At 42.5% G+C, this 26,204-nt stretch overlaps 1 protein-coding gene across 1 annotated transcript in view; it reads left to right on the forward strand.

Moving 5' to 3' along the window:
- The first annotated feature begins 965 nt into the window (after nucleotides 1–965).
- BEAN1 (brain expressed associated with NEDD4 1) overlaps nucleotides 966–26,204 on the forward strand; it is a 54,202-nt gene continuing 28,963 nt past the window's right edge. The window contains 2 exon segments of the mRNA XM_039384455.1: nucleotides 966–1,092; nucleotides 2,462–2,536. Coding sequence (XP_039240389.1) covers nucleotides 1,062–1,092; nucleotides 2,462–2,536 — 106 coding nt within the window. The 5' untranslated portion in view covers nucleotides 966–1,061.

Genomic DNA, 26,204 nt, shown 5'->3' on the forward strand with positions numbered 1-26,204 from the left:
GCCTTGTACTCACTTAATGCTTCCCTAGACTTAATAAGAAAAGAAAAAAATTTAAAAAAAAGGTGATCAATGACAGCAGGAAACTTTTTACAGAAAGACCAGAGAGTTCACAAGCTTTACATCCACCGCAAAGTCCAGCACAGCCCTGAATCCATCACTACTAAACCAAAGAGAAGTTAACAGCTCAGAGCCGTTCCTACGTGAGGGAACTTGCTCTCTGGACTACAAAGCCACCTCGGGCTAGGGAAGCAAAGAAGTCTGGGTACACACTCCACACTCGTGAAGCTCCACCTCCACGTCCCTCACTCACCAGCAGGATCAGCGCGACCACTCTGCGAGATCCAACGTGTGCCCGACAGACAGAAACTGCCAATGGAACTCGGATCTTAAAAAAAACCCAAACTGCTGACAGACCACACCATTGCATTGTTTACCTCAAAAAGCTAATGACACCCTATTCTTACAGGTAAACACACAATTATGGAAGCTCCTCGGCTTTGGTACCGGCTGCAGCCCTGTTTCCTCTCTTTCTAGCACTAGGGCATAAATCATCCACAGTGGGAAACGTTTCCAAGATCCCTGGTAACAAGCAGATCTTACCATTTTAAAGCACTCTTAGCTAGACTCTAGACTACATTGTTCTCCTATCCCTATGCAGCCCCACGGATTCCCTGCCTCTGCACTGCCAGCTGATCCCGTCCATCCCCGCGGGTTTGCTCCAGGCACTCCCTCCCTTTCAGTCCGAGTGCTGGGCTGGACTCGGCTTTCCAGCGCCGTTATCCGCCTACAGCTCCTTTTCGGGGCGGCGAAACCCCCGCAGCATCCCCGAGCCCCGCAGCATCCCCGCTCCCCGCTCCCGGGGCCCGCACACGGCGGGATGCGCGGCGGGATCGCCCCGGGCCCCCCCGGCATGTGCGGCCCCGAGCCCCCCCGGGCCGGGCCCCGCTCCCCCCGTGCCCGGCCCTGCCCGCCCGGCGGGGGTCACGGACCGGCCCCCCCGGCTCGGCCCCGCTCCGGCCGCGGCGGGCGCAGGGCACGGGCAGGGAGCGCGGCGGGGGCGCATGGAGAGAGCGGGCACGGCGGCGGGCTGCGGTAAGGAGGGCAGGGACACGGACCGGGAGGGCGGCAGGGACAGGCATGGGGTGGGGATGGCATGGACAGCGATGGGGGGAACAGGGATGGGGTGGGGATGGCATGGACAGCGATGGGGGGGACAGGGATGGGATGGGGATGGGGGGATAACGGGATAGACTGGGATGGGGGAGGATGGGGATAAACCGGGATGAGGAAAGGCAGAGAAGGAATAAGGATAGAGTAAAGACGGGGATGAATCTGGATGGGGAGAGGACGGGAATGAAACGGACTGGAGTGAGAAAAGGGGATGAACCGGTATAGAGAAAGCAAGGGAATGAACCTGACTGGGGTAAAGGAAAGGGCTGAACGCGGGTAGGGTAAGAAAGGAAGGAACAGGACTGGAGTAAGGCAGGGGCTGAACCCAGCTGGAGAAAGGAAGGGAATGAACCGTGCCAGGGAAAGGCAGCGGCCGTGCTGGGGTAAGGAAGGGCTGAACCGTGCTGGGGTAAAGCAGGAGCCGAGCCGGGTAAGGCAGGAGGAGCCGCGGGAGCTGCGGGGTCCGGCGGGGCAGGTCTCGCACCCCACAGGACCCTGCCCGGCCGCAGAAAGTTTGTTAGTCGGGAACCCCTCCCGAAAAGGGAGAAGCCCCTTCCCCGGGGATGGCGGAGCCGCCGGAGGGGCAGGAGCCGGGACACCCCCGTGGCACAAGGACAGGGGACAGGGCTCAGCCCGGGTGCCACAGCCCAGCCCCCGGACAAGGGCTGGGTCACACCCGAGTCACTGCCAGAACTCAGCTTTGCAATGCAAACGAGCCCATCTTCTGAGACATCTAAAGATTTCTGTTATTTAGGACACGTTTTACTCATGTGCATTTTGTTGCCTGTAAGTATAAATCTTTTAAGTGCAAGTTATAAATATTAAAGCTGGAATGCATAGGGGGAGTGTTGGTATCAAATTTTACAATAAATTTATTCCAGCCCAGTTCGACACACACCAACCTGATGCATTTAAGCTGCACTTAAAGAAATTAGTGGAATTATTTGGTTTAACAGTGGTAGGTGCCTGTTTCAGGGACTGGTGATTGACTTAAAAACAATAATCAACATATTTATATAACACAGTGTTGTTTATATGTGGGGTTTTGAATCTAAGAGGTATTCACACCGTTTCCTGAACTGGAGTGATTCCTGGAATAGAAAGTAATGACTGGTTTGGTGTTTCCCCTCTGTTTGAGCTACATCTCTGTGTACACTCAGAATCTGAAACGTGCAATCCTGCCCAGAGAGAGCAGGGACACATTAACACAGCGTGTCTTCAATAGACATCTGGTTGCAAAAAAAACCCAAACTGCTATGAAGGACTTTTCTCTTATTTTTTCCTTCCCTAGTTCTTTTCTTCCACCTTCCTCTCATCTCTGGAAGCTCCACTGGTATTGGAATAGGCAGTAATTATTCCAATCTCCGTAAGTAATCTCCTTTTCTTATGTTTTTTTATACTGCACTAATGGCATGCCTTGCAGTCATATACAGCTGTAGGAATATAATTTTTAAAAGTCCTCTACCAGATACACATCAACCCATTAAAAAGGAAATAGCTTCCTGACTAAGGAAACAACTGAGTTAACAGAAATGTGCTTAACCTTGTAATATTTATAAAGACAAAATTCATAGAAATTACAGAATTGTCTGAAATTGAGGACCATCAATTTTGTGTCAGGTACAAGTACTTAAATATTTCATTTTTAAAAAAATTAAAATGCTCTTTTTCAGCATTTTCTCCCATAACAACAGATTAGCACATAGCTGCTAAAACTGATTTACAAATGGAGCACACTGACATCAATCAAAATTTGTATCATTTTGGCACCCACTAGTGAAAAAAATGTGGCTAAAAATTACTTCCAGTCACTGAAATAAAACAATTCCTGACATTTGACTTGCTTCTAACTCTCCTTTTTATGACTGCCTTTTGTAGTTATTACATGAAGGCTTTTTGAAAAGGAAATACAGCATTGAAGGAGCCAATTATCCTTGTGTCACTGGTCCTATTTTGGCAGAAAACCATGTGAATGCAGGGAAACAGAGTAGCATGTTCAATGTCTTAGATGGAAGAAATAATGACAAAAATAGACACACAGCAATTAAAATCCTCCAGATCCCTCTTGGAGCAAGTGCTGCAGCTCAAGAAAAGCCATGTTGTAACTAGACTATGACTTTGTAACCATGTTCAATCAAAGATGCCCATAATGGATGAGAAAACATAAGATTATGTGTAAGGTTTAAAGAAAGAACAGACAAAAAGTTCCCTTATTTACTTTGGACTGTGCATAAAGGAACAACAAAGTGAGAGAGCTACTATCATTTGCATACTAGAAATAATAAGATTTTAAACACTTGCTGTCACAACCTACCAACTTGGAGAAATTAGTCAGAGTCAAGACCAGCTTCTGTCAACACCAGGTATTTGTAGGATCTACCCCTAAGAAAACTTTGGTAACTGGGATCAGAGTTTGGTTGGTAAAAGTGAAGACAGTGCAAAACCAAGTCAGTGCCAAGTGTTGTCTCTCAGACTGCCTGGTTACCCTTGAACTCCTCAAAAAACCTGTTAAAATTGGGCTGAAGAGTGAGTGCAAAATTAGCAGCTGCTGATTAAAATTGTTCAGCCTCTGGCTACCTACTAGATGACAAACTGGCACCACCTAAGTCATGGAAAACACCTAATAGCAGTACAAAAATAACTGCAAAGTGTAAATGCTACATGTGGCAGCCTCCTCATTTGTTAGTGAACTGCCTGAAGACTTGGTGAGAAAATACTCACAGTGATGTTGAGAGTAATGTTGGGTTTACATGATGCACAAAATGACATTTCATAGCACTTCATTATATATGTAGCTAGTCTGTGCTTAGTTTGGAATTCATACATGAAAACCATTATTTCCTACCTATTCTCTGCTTTCATGATCCTTGGCCCCTAACTCGGATTTTTCCCTGCCACTCTCCCTCCCACTCCTCCATGGCAGGACAGCTTTTACTGCATTGGCTTCAGGTTCTGGAGCTCTGTAATAGAAATGTTGTAGCAAACAGTTCAGAGCAGGCTGAGTATTGCACTCCTTTCCAAATGGGTACTTATATCTCTTAAAATTAAGTTTTTAGACTATGTTTTTTTTACTTTGGCCTTACTGATACAGTTCATCAGGCCTGACATTCTGGGCCTCTCCACCAGGGCTCTTCTCTTTAATTATTGTAGGGCTCAGACTGTGAAATGTTCTACTGACAAAGAAGATAATATTAACAAAATGCCAGGTAGGCATTAGCCAGGAAAATAACCAAACCAAACTGTGGCCATGGTTCAATTTTATAGTGACTATGGAAAGAGAGTGGAGCTGTCCCAGGCTTTTGGGAGGTACGACAGGAAGACTTCTCAGTGGACTCCTCAGCTATAGAGAATTCATGTAAGCCAGGGATTGAACCTGCTTACTCCCCCAACACTGAATTTCCTGAGCAAGAGCAAAGGCTCAGAAGCAGAACTGCAGCTCTTCCCACAATGAGAGGGCTGTGCCTGGAGAATCCTGCTCTTGTCCAGGACAAAGGGGTGAAATCACAGGAGCAGAGTCCAGGCAGGAATGGAGCTTTGTGACTTCAGCCACTGGCAGGCTCAGCATTTAACACACCTTTCTGATCAGAAATAAACTTTGCTGTTGGCTTCGTTGCTTTAGAGGTTTGTTTCTGAGAGAAACACACGATTTTCTTCGCCAAGTGTTTCTAGGTTTTGATCAGCTATGTTTGGTTGGTTAAGTCAAGTTTATCTCTAGAAAGTATTGACAGTAAATATAAATCATTATTAATCAGCAGTCATGAACCTCAGTCACTGTTTCAAATACTTGAATGAAGAGAGCCTAAAAGTGTCAGATAAATAAAAAGGCAGAAAAATTTTTCTACCCAAACTGCCTTCCTTTCCTTCATATTGGTACCTCCTCTACCTCCTTCCTAGCACTTCTGGGATTTGTCTCTGAAGGAATTGATTGTAGACATAGGTAAAAGCAAAAACAGTTATCCAGGTTGCCAATACATATCAGGTATTATAGAAAGATGGTTATTATCCAAACTGTATAGTTATGTATTCAAATATTAAATCTGTACGATAAACCCATTTAATGATATTCACTCTTATATCCAAGAGCACAAGGAATGTCCAGAGATATGTAAAAGGTTCATTTGCAGGCCTGAATGAAAAACACCAAAACTAGGAAATATACAGACAGTGCTTTCAAATCCAGCATTAAGATTCCTGTCTTAGAACCTCTGGAGATCCTACAAAATTATTCCAGTGACCAGAGTTCTTTCACAAAATGAGGAAGGAACAGAATCATTCCTGCTGTGGCTCTGCTCTGTGCATGAAATCCCACCTGGGATTTCCCACCACAGGGACAGACACCTCCTAAAGGGAAAGGTGAAGGAATGACCGACCTGGAACCAGCAGGCCCTGGAGTGTCCCCTTTGAATGCTGTCCCTGGGGATTTGGGAGAGCTCAGGGAGCAGCAGTGCCAGCCCAGCTGACTGCCAGCTGTGTGTCACTGGGAGCTGCACTGGAACGTTGAATAAACTTCTACTCATAAACAAGGAAATGGCTCTGTACACAGCAAGAATAAAACACTCTTTCCATTGCTAGGGAGCCTGTAGGCAAATCCTGTCTTTTTAGCAGAATGGTGTCCCAGCTCAGCCAGTCTAATGCAGTTCTCCAGGACAGGAACACAAGCTCCCACTGACCCCGAGCACACCCACACCTTCACCTGCACAGGGGCAGCTGCTGCCTCAGCTCACCCAGGGGAAGAAACAGGGTGGGGTGGGCTCTGTGTAAGTACCTCACAGCAGTTCTCTTGGCTGTCCCAGGTTTGGGACATGCAGAAAGACAAGGTTTTCAGCCTGGGTGTGGCAGCTTTGCTGGGAGCTGGTCTCTGGAGTGAGAACGTGATGCCAGGAAGTTTGAGACAGAGGGAATGGCTCTGCACTGAGACTTCTGCACAGCACAGCATCCCCTTGAGAAGTGTCAGTGATCAAAGCACCAGCATCAGCCACCCATCCTCAGTCTCTCTCTTCTCCAACACTGCCAGAAACCATGTGGGTCTGTGACAGCAGGCAGTGAGGGAAACATGCTGTAGCTGCCCCTCTTTTCTTCAGAGCACAGCAAAGTTTGATCCCCAGAATAATCTGCTCTTTATCTTCATTCACTCTATTTTTTTCTCAGCGTGGATGTTTCCTGACAGTGCTGAAGAGGTTCCCACCTCCCTTTCCTCAAGGGCACACCCCATGTATCCCTGCAGTTTTCCACATGCACTTCATGTTTTAATGACTGCAGCTGTGCAGAAGGGAAGGATGTTCTCAGGTCTCCAGAACCTCACCTCAGTTCTTTGTTCTTCTCCCCTAATAAGTAATATCCTGCTCAGTATCTTTCTGCCATCAATTTATTTTATGGTGGCTTGAAATCATCTGTTATACCAAGAATAAATTTATCACCTTTTAATTTATTAGGCTGGAATCTGCCTAATAAATGGATTCACTTCCCTTCAAGCCTGACAGTTTCTCATCCTCCTGTTCGTACAGGATGTCTCTTGAAAACTCCAAATTGTTCACTTCCACTGTAACTACTGACTTCATGTTTTGTTTAAAGCAGCTTCTCTCAACTCCCACCTCCCAGTTCTGATTTTTATTTAGTGGAAGAATAACACATTAGAATTCATTCCTCTGGACCTTCATGGCAAACATACAGAGTCTAGTCCCAGCCTGCCCCTACCAAATGAAGAGAAATGATGCTTTAGTTTTTGGAGGGGATCCCATCAAGCTGGTACAAACAGCCATGCTGAGAAACTTCTCAGAGAAGGATAGGGGGAGAGATGCTTTAGAGGTGATGATTGCATTGCAGCTGTTTGTTCAAGCACCTAAAAGTGCAGTGGATGCCCAGATGCCTTTATGCAGAGCATCCTTCAAGGAGAGGTGGACACCTCTGGGAAGCTTGCACAGAGTCTCTGTCCTCAGGTGCTTTGAAAACTCGGCCTCCAACTCTGAGCTGGCAGAAGAAAGCAATTGAGCTGGCTTTGACAGCATTTCTGCCAACAGGGATTTTAGCTCCAAGACTTAATACGTATCTTGCTAGAACTTCCTGAAACACCTCAGACTTTTTTAAAAATTACCTCACATGACATCATGACCCCTACAATCTTCAAGGACCTGTGTGAAGATAATTTGCTGAAGGACATTCCAACCAGAGCCCCATGATTGTTCTCTACTCTTAATGCAAATAGTGCTTTTATGATTTTTTTTTTCTATGGGCTCTTTAGTTCTAAGTTCCTTATCTTTTAGTTGCTGGGTTTAGCTGCAAATATGTTAATTCCTTTATTCCTCTCCCTAAAATAAGGATTTGTCTTGCAGCAATTGTTTTTTTCTTCATTAGCAACTAATCTTAGTTTCGTGGCTCAACAGAAGCAGCTCTGCAAGCATCTGATCTTTACAGATTTTCAGCATCAGAGCTTTATTTTTAATTAGTTGCAAATTTGCTACAAACTTACCTCTGCTTAAAAAAAACAGCTAAGACAAGCTTTGTCATGCTGGATCCTGCACAAAGCAACTGGCCTTGTCCTTCCACATTACAGGTGTCCAGATAAAACAAAAGGAGGGAAGAGAAAAAAATTTTGGCAGAAATATTAATTGCTTTGTATTACATGGCAATATAAGGAGAAAGCCTGGCTCTCCTGGATTGGTATCTGTCCATTACCTGGCACTGACTTGTTAACAGGAGAGGAATACTCCGAAGGTACACTTCAATTTTCAGCTTCCACTCACTTAAGAACAGTATGGTTTTTATGGTTAGATGACAAATCCACTTACTGAGGAACTGTAGTATTTTTCATACTGGATGACAAATACAGGGGTGTCTCCCTTCCCCTAGGGAAGGGATTTTTACAGCAAGGACTCAGGGTCTCCAAGAAAGGAGCTTTACAAAAGAGATCACAGGTCCTCTATGGGAGAGAGTAACAGCACATGGCAGAGCAACCAGCAGATTGTGAGGACACTTGGAAGACCAGTTCTTACTATGACCACTTCGTTTTGAATTTTGCTTCTAATCCACACTTAACAATCACTTCTTGTTTGCAGAAGTCAGTATTTTGTGCTAAATGCTCCCTGTTTGTTGTTATTTACAAAGTTACACTCTGTGCTTGAGGTAGACTGGCCATTTTCACTCTCCAAACACCCACAGTGTGCAAGTCCTTGGCCCAAAACTGCTGGCAAGAAGTACAAACTTTATTTAAAAAGATGGTCACAGAAGGCCCAACAGAGAAGAGTGGAGTTTCTAGATAGTTGTAAACCATATTTCCTTGTTTCTCCTTAATGAATTGCCCTGAAATCTGCCTCTCCCAGTGCAGTGATTATGCAATGAGACCCTCACTCCCTGCCCAGCAAAGAAATATTAAAACCCTCCTGCCTTGTACAGACAATAAAGCTCTGAAAGGAAAATTAGCACTGCTGGTTTATTGCAGCTGCATGTTGACAAGTAATATCCAGTCATTTGATGTTGTAATTCCAGCTCTGCCTGAGAGAGGCACATTGGGAAGGACGGGAATCAAAAGTATTTCTGGCTTGGCCTGAACTTGGTGCCGGAGGAGGAACACACACCCTGCAAACAGGAGCAAAAAGAGTAGCTGTTTGGGAAGCCTTTTGTACATCACTGGAAGAGTATTTTAACTACACTAATCACAGTCCTCATAGTAAATGTATTCCTTGTGTTTGTGGAACCAGATGTTCCTTTAGAAAGAATATGGGACATCCAATAAGAGACTGAAAATGCAGTTACAGCACACTCGTGCTTTGGTGTGTGGGCTGTGCTCTGAGCATCAGCCCCAGTTAGAAATGTCCCAATGTTTAGAGGGAGCACAAAATCAGAATACCACCAACAAATGCTTTGTACATACATAGACACTTTTTAGAAAATGCTTTCCTTTTAGAACAGCACAACCCTAAACGGAATCTGTGCTTTTGGCACTTGATCCTATAAGCCAGCCTGAAGGATGTCTAAAAACCTGACAGATGCCTAAAATAAGGAAAATGAAAAAAAAAAAAAAAAAAAAAAAAAAAAAAAAAAAAAAAAAAAAAAAAAAAAAAAAAAACCACTAATTTCACATTTCTGTGCTTCTGATTAAAGAAAATATTTCTATTGAAGGAAGAAATCTGTAAATTGGAAATTTTCCCAAAGTGGGAGGCATAAGATGATGCATCTGTAGAGGTAGAAATAACAACTTTTTTCCCAGATTTTCAAGCATGCAAAATTATGATTCCCAAGGACCACCTGTTAAAATGCAGGGTTAAAGGCAGTGTCAAGGTATGTAATAAGATTGAAATGACATCCTGTGTCTCTCCCCTGATTTAAGGTTATTTTAACTTTCTCTAACTGCCATCAATGAAAAAATACTAAGGAACTGATGAGTACAAGGAGCCACCAGAGAGATGAGAATCTGTCTTCCTTATATCGTGTTTTGCACAGGTTTCTGTGTCATCCTCAGGTAAATCACAGCAGCAGAGCAGAGCCCTAGACACCAAACCCACATGTGCCATGTGTTGTTTACTCTCTTGCCAAGCTCCAGGGCTGTTAAATCACCTCCATGTCACTGGAGGATCCTTCTTCACCACCACTGATTTTCCACAGCTGGCTCAGAGGTTTCAAAGCTCAGAGGTTTCAAAGCTCAGAGGCTCCAGGCAGGAGTGAGGACTTGGGATTTTTAAAAAGTGGAAAGGGTTACACAGCAGAGCCCAGTTCCTGCTGGTGGGACATCAGAGCATTATCACTCAGTGGTGGAGGCAAGAAGTGTGTCCTCAGTTTAACAGATATACAATTCAAAGGTCATGTGACTAAAAAAAATGGTATTACTAACATAGGAAAACTCTCTGTAAACTATGAGCTGTATTTTAATAATGAAGGTTAATTTTCAGACTGTGGATTAATTTTATACATCACATTTATATAATATTGCACCTTAACCTAAATTTGATATGATCGTTTTGATTGTTCTCAAATCACCAATTTTCACTGCAAAATTCATTCAGATGTGTGCTGAATAAGAATACAAACCCTAAAAGTCATTTGTACACCATCACTTGTCCCAAATGCTCTGTTTGGGAACACATGGGGTTAGAACCAGAGAGTCCTTCTCTGGAGGCTTTGTCATCTCCCTCTCACCCGGAGTAAAAATGGTTTCAAATCAATTTTACTTTTAAAACACACTTTGAAGATAAAATACTTTATGATAGCATCTACTGAGAGAGAAACATCACCTTGGAAAGCAAAGCATTTTCTCACAAATGAAACTCTCAGGATCAAAGGAATTTTCACTGCATAGAACTGAAACATTATTTGCTCAGTCTGTGACACCTCCGTCCCTGCCTGCTGTTTGTTCCTGAGTTTCTTCCTCAAAAGATCATTGACATATCTTCATGGGGTTTGGGAGTTATTTTACAGCTCCTTTTGAGAACGGGTGGATGATTTGTGTCATCTGGCTTCACAAAAGACATCATTTGCTCTTGCTACACCTGGGAAATACAGTTGGGATAGGTTTGCACACTCTCCTCTCAACCATCATTGTATCCACTGCTTCTCAGTCCACAGAAAATTGGATCTGCCCATATAAAGTTTTACAGCTCACAGTCTTAAATGGTTCCCTCTGAAGATAATAACCGTCACTGTGGTGTCCTGGTGTTTTCATACAGTTCCTATCCCAGAGGGACTTCCCCAGTTCCACCAGTAGCAGGGGAGAAAAGCATGGCATTACCTCCTGCATGAGAGGGGTGTTCAGCCTGAAGTGACCTCCAAAGTAGAGCCAGTAAGTGGTGAAAAGTAAAATAGGAACTTTATGTTGAAGGAACTGTGCAGAAGGATAAAAGGAACTACACTATCAAAGGACAAGGCAAAATTACTCCTTTTGCCCCTCTCTAGGCAGAGATGAGTGATCCAGTTTCTACTCAGCCCCCCAAAATCAGCAGTAGTCCTGGGAATTGGCTTCCATCATTCAACAGAGGAGCCAGTAAAACATTGGGTTCCATGCAGATCTGTAGACACTATAGGATTTCATGTCTCTGCAAACCAAACCTGTTTATGCCCCTACAAATTTACCCAAGGCTTTATTCAGAGTATTCAAAAAAAATCCTTACCCACTCTATCAGACTCAGTTCCTACCCTTAACTGTCAAACTGGGGATTTTGAGATAATTATACTTAGAGCTAAGAAGTCCTTAATCCAGTCCTTCAGGTTTATGCAAGATAACGGATCTCTTTTTTTCCTCTCATTTACCCATTTGTGTGTTAAACTGGGGCAAGGATGGATTGTTTAGATGGATGTTAAATTTGGATGTTAAAGCATGTGAGGCAGCCAGCAGGCTCAGAGGCACAGTACCCCTGTGATTTCTTTGTTGTGCTTCACCTGCACCTCGTCTGTCTGGAGCTTAAATGACGAGCAACAACGGGATAGGAAATGTTTGTTTCAGTCTGAGGCTCTTTTCATGTCTGACAAAGAAAAGAGAGTCTTGTCATCCACCCAGGGCTTTCAGACGCAGGAAGATTGACTTTCAGGAGACGTGGCTTTGTTGCTCAGGAAGTAATTGCCTGTTACCCAGTCATCTATTGTTTCTCCTCCTTTCAGATGAACTGAGCACTCTGCTGTGTCAAACAGAAGTGCAGTGCGGTGACAGACTCTGCCCCTCACACTGGCTGTGTTGTCACTACAAGGGGGGCTGTGGCAGAGACCACATGTCCAACAAACTCACAGTGCTCAAGTGAGTTACCCTTCACTTCCCTAAATCCTGACACGACATCCCATCAATGCAAATCCATTTGCTCACCAAACCAATATTTGTAGCAATTATACTGTTTTGAACATTAGATTTGATCTGGTTTTGCTGTTGCAAGAACCTGGCTACTTAGAGGTTTATTTTTTCATATGTCTAAATCATTTTTGCTGCGTGCTGATTTCAAGGAGAATGGTGATGGAAGATTTGGTAAAGCTCAGGATGCATTAAGCTAATGTATTAAGAAGGCTACTGCTCTGAAATGCCAGCTGAGTGGGGAGAGGGAAGAAAGCCTCAGAAATTCAGTTGCCATTGGCATAAACAATTAGACACTGGCAGCTCTGCAGAGCAGGGGCTGCTGGCTGGGCACTGCATCTGGAGGTGTTAATGTGAATAATCACCCTGCCAGCTGATTGAAGTCTTGCTCAGGCAGGGGAAAGGGAAGAATTACTGTCAGGTCAGGGATATCCAGTGCATTTAAAGGTACTTTTTATAAGCAGTGCAGACAATTTTGGCCAATTGTTTCAGGTCCAGACGTGTTGCAAAGGAGTCTAAAGATGTGTTTGGAGATTTCAATGAACACAAGTCTGTTGTGGTCTCAGCAGCTTCTGTTTACTATCAAATTTTGTTATCTAACATCCTCAAAATATTCAATTCCTACTTTGGGCTTCTTATATTTATGTGTTCATGTCAACCTACAGTTTTAACCATGAAACTCCCCTTTTAACACACTCATTTTGTAACCAGCAAAATCTGAGGACAAATTACTTTTAGACCTCAATTCTACCCCTACAAAAGGATTTATCACACCCTGCTGGCACTAATTAGTTGCCAGAAACACTTGGAGAATTGGTGATTATAGTTAACACAATATTGTACCGAGAATTTAGTCTCAGTTTTGTAAAAGGACCAGAAGGTAAAACAGGGAGAGCAGAATGACACCTCCATTAAGACACTTCAGAGGAAAGTAAACCAAAAATGAGGTTCAGGAGTGAGCCCAATACTCTCCATCCTCGAATGGGCATTCAGAATCATGGAGGTAAAAATCCAAAGTAAAGCCCTCTGAAATATGCCCAGTGCAGTCAGCAGGCCCTAACAAGCATCCCTGGAGGAACCACCTCCCGGGATCCACATTTCAAACCCTCACACAACACCAGCACCCTGCAGAACTGACCACAGGCCATTAAATAGAGAAGGATTCTTCTGTTTTAGAAGGGTCAGATCCATGGAGCACAAATGATTAAGAGTTTTTAACTGAGAATTCAGAAGGGCTACAGTGAAAATGCATAGGAGGACACACAAAACCTGAATTTAGGCGGGACCTCGGCTTCTTACACTCTTAATTCCTAATCAGCAGAGATTACAGCTGAACACAGGGCTTGGTGTTTTCCTCTGAGAAAACATACTGGGTGTGGCTGTGGAAGGTTTTATGGGGACACATCAGTTTTGATGAGCTTGCACTTTGCCAGGATCCCATGAAAACATTGAATGAATTTGCTTTGCACATTGTCAGGCTGGATGGAGCCTGGAGCAACCTGGGCTAGTGGAAGGTGTTCCTGCCCACGGCAGGGTGTGGAATGAGATGAGTTTTAAGGTCCTTTCCAGCCTAAACCATTCTGTGATTCTGTGATTCTATAAGTCTGCATTATGTTCTGCACCTCTGTAAAGCTGTGCATAAAGTAGAGAGTAGTAACACACTTCTTAACATACGTAAAAATATATTTTTTAGTAAATGCAAAGCTGTCAAGAAAAAACTACAACAATGACAGCTGACAAAATAGAGGCAAATAGTGCCAGGTTTGCTCTGAACAAGTTACAGTAGTTAAGAGTTCAAAACACAAACTCAACAGACCACTTGCAATGGGTGCAGATGTGCACACAGCTCAGGAATTGCCTAGAGGGAAAATCAGTATTTTTCAGTAAAACTACTGATGATCTTCAGTCTTCACAGACTGACTCTTCACAAATGAACCTGAGAGCTGAGTGTCATCCAGAGAGCACCAACATCTGTCCCTGCACAGGCACAGAATCATTTCAGCCCAGGCAGTGCCAACACACCTCCCTCTGAGCGGGTCTGGCTGAAATACAGCAAGGGCTGTTAAAGGTCAGCAACCACAGGAAACTGCCCAGAATCACTGCAGTGATTCCTTCAGTCCCAGGCTGTCCACAACAGCACTGCTGCCCAGGGATACAGGGCAGGGGCAGAGGTGGTGGAATGCCAAAGCTGACAGGCTGATTTCCACAGGCAGTTGTACTCACGTTAGGAAGTCATGACTGTGGCTAAATGAGCACATAAAAAGTGTTTCTGCATAAAAACACCCACCATTATGACTAATCTATAGGTTACATTATACAATGTGTATAAGGTGGTGTGTACATATAGAAATTTTTATGTATCTTATTTATTAAGATACATCTGTGTGTGTGTATCTATCTGTGTGCAGGATAGAGACACTGCACTGGAATCATTTATTTGTCTTATTTCTGACTGTCTGCTTTTGTAATTCTGACATCTAAACATTTAGTCAATTGATTAGAAAGTACCTTGGTTCATTCAGACTATTTCAGCCTGATCATCTCAGAATTTCCTGGCAGGACCCAAGCACACGGTGCTGCCCACTGAGGGCAACAGTCCTCTAAATTACCACACCCTTGAGCCACAAAGCATGAATGAAAATATCAGGGGTTTATGTATTAATTACCATTTTTCTTTCTCATCTTAAATTTGTTGCATTTACTTTACAGTTCATGACTAATCAATTCAGAAATTTAATTGTCTTTTCATTTTGACCAAGAAAAGCTTCATCTACTTCATATGAAACCCACACAGAATAAAAAGCAAGTAGCAAGAAGGAAATAAATATATTTCCATTATTGCATGCTTTTCTGTTCAGTCATTATCAATAGACATCTTCAAAGCTTGTCTCAATCATATAACCTATCCATTACTTTGTGTGTCCTTGGACAACTTGTCATGCTGCTTAAAAAACTGATTAAAAATGCAAATAGAATGGCATAAGATTGTTGTTTACTTAATCTGATGTTTTCAGAGACATGGGAATTGTCATCTTTTTTTGACTGAAAAGGATTATATATATATAAAACTGGGAATATACATATTTTTTTTAAGAAATTTACTTGCATATTATTATTTCAAAACGTAAGAATCTTTTGATAAGTGGCTTTAAGTCACTTTAAACTGATGCAATATTTTCTAAGTCCCAGTGCTGCGGTTCAGCAGTGGCCTCCCTGGCCTGTGTATGTCTGAATGCACATGCCTGGGGTGCATTAGGGCCTTTTACTGCCTGCAGTTATGGTGAATTAACTGGGAAAGAGCAGGAAAAAGCAGCTGTTGTTTAGGGGTTTTTTATACCCAAACAAAAGTCCAAATTTCTGCCATGAAATGTGGTATTGCTTGACTAGAAATGCCCCAGTGGATGCTAAGCAAATGTTTTGAAATTAATTTCCATTGGGCTGGAGGTTTATAATTCTCATAAAAAATCATAGTGTAAAACGGTGCATAGATAGTTAAAATTGCCATTTTTATTGTGTTGCAAACAAGTAATCCAGCATTAAAAAATATAGCAGAATAAAGTCATGTCCTGCCACTGAGCTCTCTGTGAAAACAACCCTTGTCAAAGTTCTTCATTACCAGCCAGGAAGGACAACTTTATATTTGAGGAGGAGCTTGAATCAGCTCCTCGGATTTTCCCAGCAGCTTATTGGGAAGATTTGTGTGATCCTCAAGAATTTTGGGGGGAGTAACAAATAGGAAAAGGGAAAAACTGTCATTAAGGAGATCTTCACAATCATCTGCTCTTGTTTAAAGCTTGACCCAGAGCGAGCAGGCTTGAGATTACCTGCTCAGCCTGGGAGTGTGTGAGTAGAGAAAGCCCATGTGCTGTGCTGTGTGCAGGTGGAAGTGTCCATAAGTGCTGTGGGGGTCACAGTCCCTGCTCCTGATGGAAGGACTGAACACACAAACACTGCACAGCACTCAGCAGGCCAGGAAATGAACCCTCCCAGTACTGCACACCAGACTGCTTTCCATCCAATTAGCAAAGCAATTCTGGGATGGAATCAATTCATTACATTGCCAAGCAGCTGGTGATGCAGTCACATGGTGTGCAGAGGTCTGGTTCTTAAATTCATTATCTGGAATATTCATCAAGGTCCAAAAAGACTTCCAATGCTGATAACATGCTTTATTGTGCCATTTTGCTCTACTCCTTCCCCCACCTTTGGCTTTCTAGAAACACAACTATCTTTTACTAAAGGTGGAACAGCAGCAAATATAGAGTTTGTGTTTGGCAACTAGTGATCATGCAGCATATACACCTCAAAGAACTCACCTGTCTTTTGGAACTGTGTTGAAAAACCTGGACAATAATTTTGCTTTCAAACACACATCAACATGCAGGAAACTGGAAAATGAGAACATTTACAGGTGCTTCTGAAAAGCTGCACAGTTCACCCCCAGCAAATACCTACAGGCACGACTTAGGTGCTTAATTGTTTCTACTCCCAAGCAAATCTGGCTTTTGAGACCATGGAATTTTTGATGGACTTGGGCTGTAGAGGGATTCCCAGGGAAGCTGATCACACAAACTTCATTTGGCAAAGCTGGAATAAAACAGCATTTCAGTCTCAGCTGTCAATTAACACAACGGAAGAGTCACCAAAAATAAAAAAATATATCCACCAAACTAAAATGAAGGAATGTCTTCCCTATTGCTCCCAAAAAGTTATCCGAATCAATCCGAAAACTGGTCAAACATTCCCATCAGTTCTTAAAAATGCATCACAGAAGTATGGTGGGGTTTGCTTTGTACTGCACTAGATCCTCTCTGATGGTACCTGGGTTTAAACTGGCAGCTGTGGTGTGAGTATTCAGGCCTTTAAACTAAACCACAAATTCAAAATACAGAATCCAAAAGCATGGAAGTTTGTGCTCTGTGCGGGTTTAAAAACAAAAAGTCTTTTTTTTAAACAGAGGAATAATGGGCAAGTTCCTCAGCCTGTTGTGTGCTCACTGTGCATGTGCAACCCCTCCAGGGGCTTTTGCATCTGCTGCTCACGCAGGGGATGTGCAAGGTCTGCTCCCTTAAACTCTGGCAGCACTTCAGCCACAGGAGCAGAGGGAAAGGGAAATGACTCCTCAGTACCTCCTGCTCAGTGTCATTAATGCCTAACCCAATATCCTGGATTGGGAGGGAAGAAAATGAGAACCTTTTGTTCCAGCATTTACAAAATCAGCTCCAGTGGTGTCTGCAGCAGGAGCTCCCTGTTCCAGAGAGGTCAGCACGTTTATCCTGAGGGACTGCTCCGGGTCAGCCAGGCAGCGCCTCCGAGAGGAAAAGGGCAAAGGAAAAAAGATGCCAAGAAAGGGGTTCAGAAATAAACACCCAGGAAAGGGAAGAACCAAAACAGGCAGCTCTTTCTCAGCTTTATTTTCAACACCAGTTTTCCTATCCCAGAGCTCAGGGAATCTCTTGTGGCCCACTGTGGGGTGGGGTGGGGTGGGGTGGGGTGGGAAGGGGAAAAAGTTGAAACTTGGGTCCTCAAAATGAACATCCACAGTGTCTATTAAGAGTAAGAGGGACCTCCCAGTGAGGCTGTATCCCAGGAAAGATTTCCATCATATGTTTAGCATATTGCTACAAGATGGAAAACCTCTGTGCTATTGCCACAAGCCAGTCTGGCAGGAAGAGCCCGAACAAGTGGAGGATGAAACAAGAAGAATGTGGGAGGAGGGAATCTTTTTTCTTTTTGTAGCACCCCACACATCCGGCTTCCCAAGCATGGCATTATGGGAATATAATTAAAATAGCAGTCCCAGTCAGTATGTTGAGCTCTGATATTCCTAAAAGGCTGTTTTTTGCATCCCAGTAATCAACAACAGCCTGACAAGATATATTTGTGCCTTCAGAGAGATGATTCCTACACAGCTCACAGGATGTGCTTGCCAACAGATGATGTGTGCACACACACACACACAGACACAGCTCTCTGCCTTAATGGAGAAAAAAAATAAAGTATATAAATTCCATAGTGTAGGATAAGCCCCCGGAATTTAGTTAATTCTCACCCTGCATAGCTGCCTTTTCTTTCAGAGACAAAAGAGTCACATCCTTAGCCTAATCGGAGAGCTTAATTTCAGCACTTAGGAAGCAAAACCCTGAATTTAAAAGTATCACATTTAATGTTCAGCTACCATGAAATTCAGCCTAATGGGCAAGAACATGATCTATTTAAAGTGCATTGCAAGTGTGAATATATTTTTCTATTCCTTTTTGTATCAGTTAACCAGAATCACAACATGACAAAAACACAGTCTTGTGTCTTTCTTCCTCTCTCCTTCTCCCCCTTAATCCTCCTTGTTCTCTCCTCTCTTGGCTGAGGGTGATTTTTGGCTGTTAAATCCTCTTGGATCAGAAGTAGAAGCACTGGTAAGACTCAACAAAAGCATTGTACTGCTTGTACCCAGGGAAAGCTGCCCTGAGAAGCAATGCATGGATTTGTTCCAGTTGAGGAAAAAAGCTACTATTTCCCTTGCTCTGAGAGGAAATCAAATGTATAATCTTTGCTCAAGGCTTAACCATATATTTTTCAGAACATACAGAAAACATATGTGGAAAAACAGTGTTGAGTTATATCACTTAAGATGTACTTGCCTTCATCTACTCTTTTTCCAGTCCTCTAGCCAATCATTTAGTTTGGGTTTTTTTAAGGCTGTTTTATTTATCTAGAAACTGTCCTGACACCATGAGGAAGTTATATGAAAGGGTAGAATTCTGCTTCAGATTTAATCACACATTTTCATGGGCACCAAGGAACTTGCCCCACTGAAGCCAAAGACAATCATAACCTGTGTAATCATTGCTCTCCGTTCCAAGGGTTATGACTGGAGGCTTTCAGAACAAGGAAATTGTCTTTTATATCACTTGGTACTTCTCATCTGATTATTAAAGTCATTAAACACTGCACAAAAACTTTACTCTGCCACGAAGATTTTACCTAAGACTCACATTGACAGGAGGTTTCTCTTTGTTCCAAGAGCTGTATCCCACAGATCTCCTCTCTAGTAATCAATCCACGTGGATTGATGACCCCCATCACTCTCTAGGCAGCTTTATGTAAAGTCACAGATATAATCCTGCCTCTGGCAAGTCCCCTCTAGGTAATCCTGCCTAGAGTCAGCCAGGACAGCAACATAACCATAGGGGTAACTATAAACACTATCCAGACTCGGATTTTTTTGGACAGTTCTTACCAGAAAAGCAGATTGCAGGAGAGGCAAGGTACTGTTATTTACACTCCTATTCCATCAATGTAACAGTTTGGAATATTTAAGATTGTAACATTTATTATAATGGCTGCATTCTTTGTTTCCATTCATCCCATTAGATGCACTTTTAAAGTTATTCCAACCGAAGAAAGGAATGTGCCATTTCACAATCCTCTCACAGCTTTGTGTCCCAGCCTCTGCCAGTCCCTGCAAACAGACTGAGGGCAGGCACAGGGACCCTCTGCCAGGTTTGTGTACCCAGGGGGTCAGACAGGCAGGGACTCAGGAAGGGGATTCCACAGAGGTTGAATCTGCCCTGTGGGTGCATCCAGACTCTCCTTTACTCCCCAAATGGGAGATGGAGAATGCAGGGGTTGCCAAAATAAGATCCAAAGTGAAGATCCAAAATGGGTGAATACTCTTAATCTGTGTGATACTGTTATGGACCACTGGAATACATGGGAAACATGGTTTTAAGCAATCTTTTAAGGAAACAGAAATGGAAGGCTTGTCAGAGGCACAGTCTGACAGGAAAGAATGAAACTCAAGAGCCCCAGACTGTCCTGTGTCTGCCAACCTCCTCCTGAGTCATTTCAGCCTCCTTTAACATCACTTCTTCACCTCAAAATGAAAGTAACTGTACTTGTCAGCTTTGAAATTGCTTTATTAGAGGCACCCAGGACACCCTTGAAGCAACAAAATGATATTGCTTATATTCTTTATAATATAAGATTGTCTATTAGGAAAAGCACTAAGGATCCCAAAAAGGATAAAGGGAGGGGGGTGAAAGGGAAAAAACCCATCAGCATCCAATTTAGGGGCAGCTTAGTAAATCAGGTCTTATAATCTTGATGACTAATTCAAAGTTCTTAAGACATCAAATTATTTGTTGTAATGATATTTTAAAAAATCTCTGTAGCTCTGAATTCAGTGCTGCTTGTTAGTCTTATTTCTTCATTACTTGTTCAGTTACAAGGAGATGCTTTGACCTTCAGAGAGGTTTCAGTTCTTTGGAGCATTCATGGAATCTGTCAGTGTTTAGAAGGAGAATTTAGCTTGGTATTAAAGTCACTGTCAGCTCTTCCTCTGCTACAATAAAATGCACCCAAACGAAAATGCTGTTGCTGGGCTTGTTACAAATTCCATATATTACCTAAGTCTGGATTACCAAAACTAACAACAGCAGTACCCTCTTCTCTTACAACTTTTACTTATCCTTTCTAAGGATAAATTTGGAAGGCTGCTTCTTCCAGTACTGCTGTGTTTATTCAGTATATTTTTCCTCTTATCCTTGTTGGCATTAAGTTTTATTTAATGTACATTGTACTGCCTGCTGAGTGTCACTACGTGTTAATCTTGCCTGATATAGAGAATCCTGCTGATGCACTCCCAGCTCCTGAAAGCAGACATGAACAATGGCCATAACTGCAATAGCCCCCAAGTAATTGTTAATTAGAGCAGAACTTTTATCCATGTTGTGCATCTCTAATTTGACAACTTTTCTTTTCATAAGCACCTAGCTAAAAAGAATAAAGGGTTTAGAAAATAACAACTAAGCACAGAATTGTGGCCCACAGTAAATGTGAAATGAAAGCCTGGCCCCCTTTGCCTCCCAGCTGGAGACTCCAACAATAACTAATGGAAATGAGGAACCTTAAAACAGGACTATCAAGCACAGACACCAATGCCAGCTCCTCCAGCAATGGGACAGTCATTCTGCCGATGACCTGTGAACTTAGAAAATGCTCAATTCTGCTGAATACAGCTGTTTCCAAGGTAGAGGTAATGACAGTAAATTATCTGACAGGATATAAAGAATGACCAGCTCAGTTTCATGGTGAGAAATGATCAGTGGTACTCTTATATTTTGAAATATATTAATATATTTCTGTGAATATTTTTACAGGAAGAGAAGCCAAGGCTTAAAAGGGAAGTTTCTATCAAGGCAGCTGCCAAAGGCTGTTCCATAAACCCCCAAATACAGACAAGGAGCTCTTCTAGTTAAAAGAGTTACCTTGATGTGCCTTTTCCTTCCTCTGTTATATGAAATCTGTGAATTTCAGAAAAAGCTATTTTGAAACATTTCAGTAATTTTTATTTTAACACTTCTATAATATAAACTTCCAAAACAACAAGAGAGGCCCATCAGTGAGGCAAAATACCCTCCTGCAATGTAAATAGGTAAACACATGACAGTTTTAGAATATGCATCTCCTGGATTTGAAAATTTTGTAGGAATGAAATCAAGAATGAAACTACAGTGTGTAAACTGTGCACACAAGCCCCTTCCTGAACTGAGCCCCACTTCTTTGTCCACAGTCTCTTTATAAACAAAGAGCAGAATCCATTTTTGGCACGTTGGCTTTATGAAACGTGAGTTAGTGGAAACTGAGAATGAGAGGAAAAATACAGAGAGAATAGAAAACAGTCAGCAGGGCCAGGGGGCATAAAGGCTCCTTGAAATCCTAAATTCAAATTGCCTTGAGTCATAACTGAAATAATGTGGTTTGTTCCATCTCAGTGGAGAACAGAAGAAACTTGTTGCTATCACTACACTGCAAGAGAATATTTATACCTCCAAGGCTTGAGAGAATAATGACAAATAAGTGCAGATTATATTTAAATACATAAGCAGGGTAGGAGGAAAATATAGGTAGTGGTAGACAGCAAAATATTCTGATCTATCTAACTGAGCATCACTGGTGAACCTTGCACAAAACAGTAATTCACAGAACTAGGAAATGTGTTTATAAACAAAAGAAACCCTGATGATGCTCTCTCTGAGGAGAGAAGGAGAAGTAATCACCTCAATCCTGCTGCCTGGGAGAGCCAGAGAAATGCACAAAGCAGGGAGATGGGAAAGACTAAAGAGTTCTGGGTCTGACTTAAATAATGCTCCTGCCTAATGCACTGATTCCTTCCCAACCTCTGGAACAGGCACTGTCCTAACTTTTAGGGGGGAAAAGATTCTTTGCCGCAGATTAAAGCATCCTTTTAATGTAGTTACAGGGATAGCCTTTGTTTCCCATGGATTCAGCTGTCTGGCCCAGGAGGGCTGGATTAAAGTGGAATTCCTGCTGTCCAAGAGTTGGATCTGCTCGGTGCCCCTGGGTGAGCCCCGTCACCTCATCGTGGCTCTCCCACCTCGTATCAGTGCACTTGTTTGTGCATCTTGCTCTGGGAACCAGGCCTGGGGACCAACCCTGTGTCTGCCCCAGGTCCCAGTCCTGCTTCCAGAATAAAACAGTTGTGGGAAAGGTGTTTATTCACACCATGAGGCCATAAGGGGTTGTGGTGGCACACTCAGGGGATGGTGCTGCAGAGGGTGAGGGGCAGGAGGGGTGAAGGCTTCACTGCTCCCTGGGAGCCTCCAAGCCTTGCCCAGAACAAACACAGCCACTCCAGGGATTCTCCCAGCCCAGGGAAATGTCAGAGCTGACACAATGTTTGCAGTAATAAGCTGTGTTGGCAAAATTCTTGTAGATGGCACCAAAATGTAAATGAGCTCTGCTGACTCAGGGAAGCAAACTCCAGAAGAGACACAGAACTTATTTGCATTGAGCAGGGGATTACAAATATCACTGTTCTCACTGCTCCCTCACACTGAAGCTGCTGGCTCAGTGTCAGCAGTGCACAGATGCATTTCCCTTCCTTGAAACTGGTTTAATACCGTGAGAATAAAGAGTGTATCCCTGTGCTTGGCAGCTACCTCTTTTTCACATATCCTTTGCTGAAGGAATCCTGATCCTCAATGCTGGGAATGTAGTGTACCAGAAAGTACAGCAGAAATATTTAGAAGTAAATAACTGGTGCAGAATCACAGAGATCAGTCAGTGAAAATACAAGAGAGATTAATCAATGAGATACAGTGAGTTCAGTCCACTGCATCCAGGCTTTTGTTGGGCTCCAAAGGTTTTCTTGCTCCAAATACTACACTGGATATAGGAGAAAGCACAGGCTTCACAAAGTGCTACAGGACCCCCATTCTGGAAATATTTCTGTGGAATATGAACTAACAAGAAGGACAGTTTACTTGATGATAAAATGAGACAGGTATAATGGAACATCCTAATTTTTGGAGAAAGGAGTTAATCAGAGTAAAAAAACACTCAAAGACAGTACAGGAATGTGACTTACATCTCCCAATTTTTAAGGAATATAAAGGAAAATAATGAAACACTGACAAAAGGCAACATGAGGAATAACACATTGTTAGGCCACCTCCAGTCTCTCCTCAGGAAGTGTTTATCTCCAAACAACACAGGAGATGAGCAGGAGCAGTGACTTTCTTTCTGAAGCAAAAAACCCTCTGAAACAACAATGTTGCCCACCCCAACCCAGTCAGGTGTATTGTCAGCATCCAGGCCATCTGTTTTATCATCAACACTCTCTTCCTTGTCCCAGCCCTAAAATCTGGCATTTTAGGAAACTATGCAGCAGCTGATACTTGGAAAAATCTCTGATCTCATTCCCAGAAGGACTTAACAAGATAGTATTAACAAATGACACAGTAAATATGAATCTGTCAGTTATTTTAATAATCCAAGCAGCAGGATAGTTCCTGTCTCCCATGCTGGCAGCTCAAGGGAGAGCAGAGGATCTAAAGGAAAAGTCCCTGCACTAAATGCTGTCCAGTACAGCCTTTAAAACAAATTGTGGTAGCACAACGTGGACAGGGTGACCATCATAAACCTGTAGATGTAGTTCTAGAAAACACAGAGGTTATCCTTCTTAACATTTCCAGGACATTTCTCCAATTAATACCAGTGCAAAGCCATTAAGAAGGCAGCAGGGGTTCAAACAGGATTTATTGTTGCATAGTTATACCTTCCTTAGTAAAAATTGCAATCTGTCCCTTTATCTTCAGTAGCTAAAAAAGGCAAACAAACCAACCCCAACAAACAGAAACCAAAACCACAAACAAACAAACAAACAAAAAAAATCAAACCACAGAAACCATCAACCAAAAACAAAACACCACAAATAATTTCAAACCACTTTCCATTACCCATTTACAGTGAGAAACAGGACCTCTCCCTTCTCCAGGCCATGAACACAAGGCTGGAGCATTTTCCAGACACCCCCACTTTGGTTGAGACCCCTCAGAAGACACCTTGTTATGTACCAGAAAAGAATGAGGAGTTCCAGGAACTATGTGAGTCATGCAGAGATTTCAAACCTTTCCCATTCCATGGTTTTCCCCAGGCTTTGGTACAGTGGGCACTTCGGATTTTTTCAAAAACATAAATAATTAAAACAATCAAAAAATATCCACTTTCCATTGCCATGCAGCATTTTTGCCAGTACAATTTTATTCAGGACACCCTCTGAGGTTCATGTTTTTATAATTCAGAGTAGCAGGTGAACAGCTCTTTCTCAGAGGTAACATAGATTTAAACATTGCTTTGAGGCAATAGGGTAATTCTGAGTTCACTTCTCTGCAGTAGATCAACACTGACTGTTAGCTTTTTAATAATTAATATGAGGCTCATCTCAGCTTTTTTACTAATCCCTTTCCAGTTACCATAACCATCAGGAGTTCATGCTTACAATAAAGAACAAGAGGCTTTAAACAGAAAACAACCACCTTTTCTAAACTTATTTTTGTTGAAATCTCAGTAATCTGTCATTGCACTGCTCTTGCCTTAAGCAATTGATGTTCAAGGTTTCTGTATTTTCTGAGCACCATTTCCCCTTTTTTTTACTTTCAGTGCAACATCCCTTCCACAAACAAACATTTTCAAAATACCATTCACTTTTCTGCAGCTCACACACTGCATTTCTACTGTGTCATATAAATTAGGAGCTATTTTCATGCTCTCAGGTCCTTCATCAAAAAAATTCATTGTCTACTCATGCAAAGAATATAAAATTTCCTCATTGGATTTCTCTTAATCCGGCCGTTCATGCACCAGAAAATGAAGAGCTCCCTCTGTTCACCCCAGAACTGAAGCAGCAGCACATCAAACCATTTCAAGCAGTTATTAGCCCACAAATTTAAATTTATCAGTCTCTTTTAGATGGTGATAAATTCTGCTGTGAACTCTCTACATTGAAGGACATTCTGGGTTCTCCTGTGACACAAGATTTCCTTTGGGTAGGGAGGATGTTTAGCTGGTTTGGATTGAAGCACCTTAACTGGCTGCACCACATGGATCCTCTCAGCCTCATTTAGCACCTGACAAATAACCCTGATCTGCCAGCACACAGTTAAAATGAATAATTAAGGCAGGTAAGAGGAAACAGAAGAAAGAACTCCTTTATTTTTTTTTTTATTCCTTTCTGTTAATCAGCAATTGCTCTTAGCAAATATGTAGATTAAAATCTCTCTGCAGTCATGTGTGATCAGGACAACCAGGAACAGAAATTATTCCCCTTTCTGTTTTGAAGTTGTTCATATCTCTCTTCATGGATCTACCCATGCATTTGAAGGGGTATAGAAGGGAATTTTACATCAGCCTAGATTCTAGTTCCTCCACCAAGAATCCCATATCTTTGCTCAAAAATTCTCTTTTTTTCCTCTGCATTGGAGAGAATGGGAACAATTTAACACACATTTCCACTATGACTATTAACAGAAGAACAACAGTTAGTGACATTTAACACAGACTGAACTTCAAGAAGGTGGGAGCTGGATGGTATCCCTGGATACTTCCAGGCAGTATCCCTAAAAGAGCTTTCATTTAGATAGTTTTATTAGAACCAGCCACGCAGGGCACACTTACTTTCTGGGACTGAACCATTTTCTGGCCCCTTTTTGTTTAAAAGGCCACAAAAACTAACAAGCCTTAAACCCAGTTGGTGTTCCAGGGTCAGACATTGTCCAGGGTGCTCTGCTGGCATTGCAGGGATTCTAATCTACACACAACACTGATCATTACAAAGGGATTTACAAACCCTTTGGATTCAAATTTAATCAGCTGTCCCATAACATGTAAGTTTTTAAATGGAGTATAGTTTCAGAAACATTTTGCTCACAGGAAAAGCCCAAGATCTTGTTCCAGCCTTACTCTGCTT

This window comes from Pipra filicauda, unplaced genomic scaffold, assembly GCF_003945595.2.
Source record: "Pipra filicauda isolate LSUMZ 115617 unplaced genomic scaffold, ASM394559v2 scaffold356_size1356884_pilon, whole genome shotgun sequence".
NCBI classification, from domain to species: Eukaryota; Metazoa; Chordata; class Aves; order Passeriformes; family Pipridae; genus Pipra; species Pipra filicauda.